The 9,965-nt window shown below is 38.5% G+C and overlaps 1 protein-coding gene across 1 annotated transcript; it reads left to right on the top strand.

Moving 5' to 3' along the window:
- The first annotated feature begins 1,425 nt into the window (after positions 1-1,425).
- On the top strand, positions 1,426-7,675 carry LOC118810055 (prostaglandin D2 receptor 2). Its single transcript, XM_036573572.1, has 3 exons — positions 1,426-1,525; positions 3,441-3,502; positions 6,419-7,675. Exon 3 carries the CDS (start codon positions 6,428-6,430, stop codon positions 7,673-7,675), a length of 1,248 nt encoding a protein of 415 aa, XP_036429465.1. The 5' UTR covers positions 1,426-1,525; positions 3,441-3,502; positions 6,419-6,427.
- Positions 7,676-9,965: the final 2,290 nt, after the last annotated feature.

Genomic DNA, 9,965 nt, shown 5'->3' with positions numbered 1-9,965 from the left:
AATCCCCATAGGGGGAAGACAGTTGAAATGTAAATAGTGTACCATGAAGTCTGCACAATAGGAACTGACTTACTATATTATGAACAGGTGACGGTACCAAATTCAGCCAGTAGGTGGAGACAGATAGTAAGCTTTGACTAATGATAGTCTGGGAGACCCACAACACACTGCATTTTATTAAACTTAAAATATGTGATTGATGTTTAGCTGAGGAGCTGAACTAAGTCTGTTAGAGCTGTGCAGTGCTCCTGCTGGGAATAGAAAGTGATGGATAAGATCACTTCCATTCTCAGAATGTCATGCTCTGTGAATCTGAATTTCACTGTAAAAGCTGGAGCTTCACCCGCAGTGTGTTTGATTATGGTCAGCATGCATGAAGGAAAAAGACATGCATTTCATCACCTCATGTCCCTGCAGGGTTTTGATGCGTTAGAGAAAAATCATTCTATCTGAACGAACAGCCACAGACGTATTTGTCCAGAAAGATACAGTTACAGTTGAAAATAACCATAGAGTATTTGATTCATAACACATGAAGACATCTGTAGCCTCTTCTGGTTTTACACAAGAAAATAGCTTCATAGTATATGTATGGACAAAAACAATGCATTTAATCATGCTGATTCACCATCATGGTGAGCTATACTGGGATAAGTAGTTTGTGAATCAATCAATCAATCTGTCTATCTATCTATCTATCTATCTATCTATCTATCTATCTATCTATCTATCTATCTATCTATCTATCTATCTATCTATCCTCCCACATACTGTACAGCACTATGCAAAAGTTCAAAAATTATTGAAAGATTGAATAACACCAAAACTGCCACTATCAGATAAACAGTACTGAAAGCTTTCATCTTTGAAATATCTACTATATATATATATATATATATATATATATATATATATATATATTATAGAATGATGAGCAAAACAAGGAAGCTGCTGGTGTTCTCAGAACAATGGACTGACCGCCCCAGAGCCCAGACCTCAACATCACTGAAAGTGTTTGGGATTATTTGGATTGCAAAAAACAGAAAATGCAACCAACTTCTGAACTTTGAGATGTCTTTGACAAACAGAAAGTAGGTGTCTTGAAAATAGCAGAAGCTTTAATACCTTAATAAAGGCAAAGTGTGGAGACACTATTTATTAAAGAAAATGATATTATATTTACTCTGTAATGATTAGCATTTTTTTTAATTATGTTAATGAAATGAATAAAAGGTGGTCTCTGACTTTTGCACAGTGCTGAATACCTCATTGTATGTTGTTTGTGTAAATGGGGAATCCCACAGAATAAGAAACATGGACAAAATATATTTTGTTGCACGCGCACACACACAGACACACACACACACACCTTTCTGTCATGCCCCTCCCCTTGAGGAAAAGGTGATGAATGAGGCACAGGACTGATACAACCCTTCAAATGAAGAGGAGGAAAGCAGAGTAAAACAGACAGAAGGAAGAAGGAGAGAGAAAGAGAAGAGACAAAGTCCAGCATGCCTCAACCAAGGTGAGTAACATGTTGCTGTGCCTGTTCCAACACAGGTTTTTTTTTTAACAGAGGCAGATACTGTAATATTACTAGTTTGAGAAAAACAGTGTTTCCAGCACAGAGCAGTGACCTGTAAAACTTGTTCAGGTAACCCAGCCTTACCTAATGTGCAGAGACCTTTCTGGTGATTAGGCTTTAAAGGAAAGTGACTGAACAGGTGTTTAGAGAAAGAAAGTCACTAAAGTATGCATAGCATTACTCTTAAGCCTAGTTCTGGACTAAACTGCAATGTATTTAATCTAGTTTTAGGCTTAATCTGGGTCTGGGAAACTGGCCCTTAGATTACAATGAAAGTCAATTTATTACTGTGCCAACAGTCTGAGACTAAAGATGTCATAATACCGTGACAAATGTGTGCAAGCAGTGCCAAAATGACTATGAACTCCTATGTACTATCGTTACATGCATAGTTCAATCAATCAACCTGTATTTAAACTCTGACCCATATATATACATTATAATATATACATTAAACATATATATACATTATAATATCGCTTTTGTCGGGACAAAACCTTGTGTCTCAATTTTTATTGTTTTTCAGTTTTTGACATAATTTGAAAAGGCCTATTGCCCTTTACATTATATATTAATTTCATGATGATTGGACAAAAAGAAATGGCCAAAAAATGACTTGGGGGGGAAAAAGTCTGGTTTCATTGACTTACACTAACAGTTGAGAAGGCTTTTTCCTTCTCCTGTAAAGTTACCATTTTGGAGATATAACGTTTTGTTCTGACAACAGCGATACACATATGGCATGTTGTGATAGTACAAATTTAGCAAAGAAAAGAAAATATGAAGAAATTATTATTGAAACAGTACATGAAACTAATAATTAGGAAATGTTAAGGCAAAGACAAATCAGGGCTTCCAATTAAAATATATTAAACAGATTATTTTTAAAAAATGTAATTGAAGTAAATAAATAAAACTAGTAAGTAGGATAAGAACAAAATTATAAAATAGTGAGCAATATTAAAATGATAATAGTAATGATACATGGAAATTATGGTGATGGAAACACAATAAAATAAGCAAAATAAATGACAATAAAATTAAAAAATAATAAATTAACCAAGTAAGAAACTTAAATAGATAAAATAATAAAAAAACTAAATCAACTAAAGCAGTTGCAGGCTGAGTGGAGGTGGTTATAGATTAAAAGTGTAATGTATCTCTAACCACCATAATTATTCTATATAATATGCTATGTAATAGATATGTAGTTGAAGACCCTCCAGAATCATTAGCTAGCTGTACTACAGGTTAAGACAACCAGTGATGAGGCAGAAAGGATGAGGGCATCAGACTGTGTGTGATTTAACTTAACTTCTTAAAAAGCACAAGCTATTCAGTTCTTAAGGGTTATTATAAAATAATAATGAAATGACTATGAATTAGTAGAAGTAGATACTATGAAACTACTACGTTAAGTTTGTATCTATTACAGCGAGGAACTGAAGTCTGGACTTGCCCACAGGTCCTTACATTTGAAGGTGTTACAACATTGTTTTGACATTGTGTTTGCATCATTTTGTTGACTTTAACTATGAAACCTTGTATTTTCATTCCTTGAAAAAAAGAGAAAAGTGTCCGATAATAGTAGGGTTGTGAAAACAGTGTCTGCACTGTCTTAACCCCTTAGGCCCATATTCAGTTATTAATCTGAAGACTTACCGTTCATAAATGTCAATGAATTAATCAGTAACTGCAGTGAAACCAACATGTGGGTCATGTAGACGCGTGCCCAACTCACAGTTTATGAGTTTAAAGGCAGATGTTTATCAGGAACCAAGTGAAAATCTAGAGTTTCTGGAATAGAGCAGAGTTTTCTTACGTAATTTTCTGCTCTGCCTGTCCTGTTTTCCAGGGGCTTGCCATTGTGGAATAGAGTACCGATTGTGGTTTACTCGTTCTGTCACTGAGTCTCAGGTATGCAATGTAAGACTTATTGGCCTTTTTGTAGCTTCTCCTCCATTCTCTTCACACACACACACACACACACACACACACACACACACACACACACACACACACACACACACGCACACGCACGCACGCACACCCTCACCCATGCATACTGCTCTTTCCAAAGAGCTGGTATGTCAGAGGCAAGCACTAACTCGCTCATCACTGTAAGAAGAATAACATCACCCAAAAAAGGAGAAATGACTGTTGAGCATTTCAACGGAAGATAATAGGATGAGTCACAATTAGAGATAAACAATCTATATGTGTGAACAGACAATAGATCGAACTGACATCAATGACACATTTTAATTGTTTCTCTGACCTGCTGGCGCCTGAGGGACTGACCATTAACATATATACGCACACACCAAACACAGAAAACAATTGCACCAGCCAGCCTATTTTCAGTAACCAGATAATATGTAAATTCAGTAACCAGATAATATGTAAAAACAGAGGATAGGCCTTTTTAGTTTCCTTTCCTCACTTTAATTCTCTCATTTGTTTTTGTCTCCATCTCTGACTTTAAAATAACAACAAAAAAGCCCCCAAGCAGACAGATTGATGTATGGCCAAACTGTTCAGTCTGGACATACAGAGTCAGTGATGCAAACCGTCCTGACTTAGCAAAACACAATCACTTGTTATTACTTGTACATACAATCATCACAAACGCAGACCCTGGAAAGAAATGCCTTCAGTTTACCTCATGATGATTTTGCACAATTTTGCTGGTTTAAGCACTTGTAATTTTCCAAGCTGTACCAGAGGAAGCCAAGGCTGCCGTGTACTTGCAGCATTTTCATACACAGTTTAAAGATGTTAATTACTGTAAATGTTGATTCACTTTAAAACTTCAAAGCTAATCAGGTTAACATTATCTCACGGGGACATGCGGCCCTCATTGGTGAGATTTGTGCTCAGTCTCAGTCGTACCATTTGAGATCCATGAGATCTTCAAGAGTGACTGTCTTTCATCCCCATTTGAGATGAAATGGACATGAGAAATAAAACTGACCAAACATACAGACAATAAATCAAACAAAATCTGACACATGTGGACCACAAGTGTCACATTTGTAGTGTTTTTGAGGTCATGATTTGACGTATTTATGTCACTATTTCTAAATATGTATGAGAAATGATTATAACCCTGCTGAGCACAGCAACCATGAGAACACTGACCCAGCACTGAACTTTCTCATAGTGGGATGTAGTTGTTATCACAAGCTTAACTCACTGCTTTACTAAGTCTGACCAGTATATAAGAGGGTTTTGTTTTGTTTTTTAATGAGACACTTTTTTTTTCCTCCAGGGTGGAAGAGTAAAAAAGCACTTGATTAATGTGCATTTAGCCGCCTGAGTTCAATACAACTGTTTAAATTTACATACTTTTTTTAAAGTCCACCTGAGTTCTTTAACCTTGTTAGTTAATGTGCTTGGCCATATTAGGCACGACTTATGCCCACCTTTAAAATATCTTTAGATTTTTGATTACATCAACTTGTGTCAGCAGGCTGGGAAAAAATAATTTCAACATACTAATATTCACCTCCACTTCTCACCACCCATATGGAAAAACTATATGAACGTGTATTTTTGTATACTTGAAATACATAAATAAATGTATTTCAGAATATATTGCCATATTAACCAAATGTATTTTAATATACACATATTTTAAAATTTCTGATACCATGTCACATGATTTCCAATTCATGCTGACTTTAAAATGTAAAGTCTCAGGGGATGAGGACTGATATGTACAGTTCATTTAGGACAGAGAACTTGTCTGGGTTCTTTTAAAAGATCACACCATGCATAATGGTGCATAATATCTTTGATTTTTCCTTCATAATAAAAACAATTAGAGTAATAAATCTAACACATCGTCCTCCTTAATCCATAAATTCTATTATAACTTTTGTATCATACACACATGAATTCATTTCATCATCTTAAACTGATTTTGTGATGTAAATCAAATTTACACGATTTTTTCCCCCCAAATGTAGTTGATCAGAAATTTTGTTGTTTATTCAGTTTAGCACTGAGGTGAGGTTTGAGGCTAATGAAGCTAAGAAGCCTTGCAAGCCAGACTTCTGACTAGCATCAGACAGCTTTGACTGGAAGGGCAATTTGACTGATATGCAAAAGGATCAACCACAGACCTCTGTTTTTTATTGAGGTATAGCAGAGGGAGAGTGACAAAGCAACAAAAGAGACCTGTATGACAAATCATGTCTAACACAAAAGATCTCTGTTTTACTAACTGTTACTAACTGCTTAAAAAACTCTCAAAGCCTTTTGTAAAAATGGGAATTTTCCTTTTAATCCAGCACTCACATCCTGCTTTGAAAGACTTGTGTCATCACACTGTGCAGAGCAGGCAACTCCTTGCTACTGCTAACTAGCTGGCATTTAGTTTGATAAAGTTTAACAAAGTTTGTTTGCTGCCTGCCCTGCGATGGACTGGCGACCTGTCCAGGGTGTTTCCTGCCTTCTGCCCAGTGACCGCTGGGATAGGCTACAGCACCCCTCATGACCCAGTAGGATAAGCAGCTTAGATAATATGTGAGTATGTGTTTGCTGCCTGATAAAAACCAGTGTACGGAGAGGTGCAAACACGTTAGTGGGTCTTGTTAATCAGAATATAACATCAAAATTCCCATCTCCATTAGCACATAATATTTATTAGAATGTCCATGTATTACTGTTGGCTCAAGATCAATTATTTTTCTGGTAGAGAAAGAAATCAGCATATGTTCTGGATGACCATGCAGCGTGACCAGCTAAAGCAGCACTAGAGCAACATGGAATGCATGCTGTTTGCTGTTCTAACTGTTACTTTCTCTCTCTGTCTCTCTCTCTTTTCAGCCCACAGTCATGATGATCGTTTTCCCTCCCAATTCCTCCCTCATCCCTCAACCCTCCACTGAACAGCAGCTCCATTGCCCTGTTCTGGAGAAAATGCGTAACCACTCCCTCAACAATGACACCCATGTCAACCTGGTGGTGGTCGGTGTGCTGGGAGTGGTCTCTGGCCTAGGCATCCTGGAGAATGCGCTGGTCTTGTGGGTGCTGGGCTTTCGTCTGCGGCGGAAGACCGTGGCTGCAGTGTGGGTTATCAACCTGGCACTGTCTGACTTCCTGGCCACCCTGACGCTGCCTCTCTTCACACACTACCTGGCAATGGGACACAGCTGGGAGCTGGGACAGGCGCTCTGCTCCGCCGAGGCCTCCATCTTCTTCCTAAACATGTTCGTCTCTGCCTACCTGTTGGCCGCCATATCGCTGGACCGCTGCCTGCTGGTGGCCAAGCCCGTCTGGAGCCAGAACCACCGTACGGTGGCATCTGCCTGGAAGGTATGCGCACTAGGCTGGCTGTGGGCTGTGGTTAACACCTTCCCTTACTACATGTTCCGTCATGTGACGGTTAAACTGGATGGACGGAAGCTTTGCTACCACAACTTTGCCATCTATTCCTCGCCGATCATGCTGGAGCAGAACTGTAAGGTTCGGCATACAGCAACTGCAGTGTCAAAGGTGTTTCTGGCATTTATGTTGCCGGTGGTCATCATCGCTTTGAGTTACAGACACTTTGCCCAGCAGCTCCGCGCCCGCAGACAGAGGCGGGCGAGCCAGCAATTGGGTGTAATGGGAAATGGTAAAGTGGACAGGTCCAAGTCATCCCGTAACCTTTCCACCGTTTCCTCATCAGCTGGTGCAGAGAGACTCTCCAGAGGCTTCACTAAGATGGTTGCCTCAGTGATCACAACCTTCGCCCTCTGTTGGGCACCATATCACATCTTCTGCCTGCTGGAAGTAGCGGCTCAGTATTTTCCAAGTGATTCATCGCTGGTGGCACTGGTCGAGGTGGGGTTGCCTTTGTCGACAATCTTCGCTTTTCTGAACCCTGTGCTGAATCCCATCATCTACACCTTCAGCTGCCCACACTTCTGCACGCGGATTCGCCAGAGTTTGGCACTGCTCTTTGAAGGGCTGGTGGAGGAAGCAGGACCCCTAGTCCTGACCACCAGCAGAAGACGGAGGAAAGACCCCATCTCTCCAGCATCCCCCTACCTCTCTCAGCTCCCCAACCACCCCCACTCTCCCCCGCCTATTCAACTTTAAGAAATGCCCCGAAAAGGAATCAGGACAAAATGTGTGACTCATGGTGCTCTAGTCTATAACAAGTAGACTACAAGCTTGAACATATAGTCCAATACTCTCATAAACAGGCTATTTTCAGGCATGGACCCAAACCAACGAAAACGGCAAAATGACAAGGGCTGCACCAATTTATGAATTGGAATTGTGGCTGATTCTGATTCCTATTTCTTTACAGCCAAATTGGTTGGTGGCCGATTTTTGGCTGATTTTTTATTAGCCTCCTTTTTTACCCAAAGCATAAACTGTCTGAGCTAAATGGGCATATGAACCACACTAGCACATTTCCAGTACTTTCTATTAGCCAAGTCAGAATGTAAATTAACATTATTTGCTCATTAATGAGGCAGACTGACACTGTAAATTTGCCTTTTTAAATAACATGAATCAAATAAAGTGGTACATAGAAAGTAAAAGATAACTGAGTGTTAACATAGTCATCACAATGTGTAATCTGGTACGTTTTGGTACAGGTGTAAGAACGTGGACATCGCTAAGCATGTCAAAAATAGTAATTTGCCGGATTGCTGAGTGTTGGGTGCGCAAAATCTGCCCATGCTGATCTTGCCTGATTCCAATTGTGCACCTAAAATAACCAACCATGTGGGCTATAGAGCTGTAAGAAGTGCTTTGTGTTGTTAGTACTGACTAAGCAATGTCATTGACATTGCATGTCTGAAATTCTGAGTCTCACAGACTAGTATCTCTCTGTGACTCTTCTGTCAAATGCCAGAAAACACTTCTGTGGTTAGAAACCCTACAAACAGAGCAATATGACAAATCGCTCTCTCTCTCTGTTTCTCTCTCACTGATTTAGGTCACAGCATTATGTGGGATTACCTTTGAGGTTGCTGTAACTTTGAGAACATTAAAGAGGGTGAATCCTCACATTGTTTCAATCTGAACTCACATTTCAGATTATTCTACATTGCACATACAGTGGAATTAACCATTTCAGTAATTTTCTTCTAGCAAACCAAATAGCTAGAAAGCCAACTATCAGGGAAGTCTTTATCCTGGCATCTATTAAAATCCTTCACTTGTTTATAGATGTTTATATCCTCAGTGAAACTGTAATGTATCCAGATACACTCACAAACAAACAGTTAAAAGTATACTCAGAACTGTAAATATTTCTGATGTTAAATGTACAGAGGAGCAGGTGCTTAAGACCCTTTTGAAAATGTACTCTTAGTAGTTACTCTGTTTGTGTTAGACATATTTGATCTCTATTGAAATTATTTTAAGATTATACAAAATGGCGTTTTATAGAGGGCTAATAAACTATTTCTGCATGTTGTTTTTTAGTCTCTGCTCTTAAAATTTATTTTGAAATAGAATTCACACACACACACACACACACACACACACACACAAACACAAAAAAGTAGATTTGAGAATTTTCCTACTAACAACAGAAGGCGCAAGATGTTGTATATAGACATTATACAGTGATATAGCTGTATTAAACTTCAATAATAATCCATAATACTTCCAGCATCTATGTAGTACTCATATATTACTGACTTACAGAAATTTCTCATTTAATAACATAATAAATCTCTTGTGTAGAATCGTGTAGCAAACTATGTTAAGTGTATATATCGCTGCTGTTAGAACAACCGTGTGGTAAGGTAAAAACATTATTAATTTGTAATGGAAGCTAATGTAACAAGTTTTTTTCCAAGTACTTTTGTACCTTTTTTATTGGTTTGTTCATAATGAAATTCTAACACAATGTAAAGGGTAACAGGAGATTTCAAATTAGGCAAAAAGATTATTATATATGAATCCTATAGAAATTCATATAGTATTATTATAGTTTTTTCAGAAGGGTTATAAACATTCCTTTCACGTCTGAAGTATGAATACATTGTAATTTAGTAACCAGAAGAAGTCTGCAGCATGAAGTACAGCTCCAGTGTATAGTGTTCAATCACCATTTAGCAGCTGTATTGTGGCAGAATCTGTGAGGTGATTGCACAAGTTTCCTCAACGGCCCAGATCACTTTTCAATGATTCTTTTTGGTGAGCTTTTTGGTAAGATTTAGAAATGTACATGACATATTTAGCTCCATCTAGGAAAGAAGGACTGTAGCTGTTCATATGCAACAGATGCTCTTAGTGGTATTAAAGCTGCACTCATGCGTCACTAGAGCGACATACAGACAGCCGGGGAGAGCATGAGAGGAGGGGCGATCCCACTTTGTTACATTTGTTTCCCTTATTTATTCACAGTCTTTATTAAATCAGC

Source organism: Colossoma macropomum, unplaced genomic scaffold, assembly GCF_904425465.1.
Source record: "Colossoma macropomum unplaced genomic scaffold, Colossoma_macropomum, whole genome shotgun sequence".
Classification (NCBI taxonomy): domain Eukaryota; kingdom Metazoa; phylum Chordata; class Actinopteri; order Characiformes; family Serrasalmidae; genus Colossoma; species Colossoma macropomum.
The sequence above is the reverse complement of the archived record's forward strand: the minus strand, read 5'-3'. Positions and strand labels throughout refer to the sequence as shown.

Coding starts and splice junctions, on each gene's coding strand:
- LOC118810055 (XM_036573572.1), top strand. CDS start 6,428: ATGATGATCGTTTTCCCTCCCAATTCCTCCCTCATCCCTCAACCCTCC.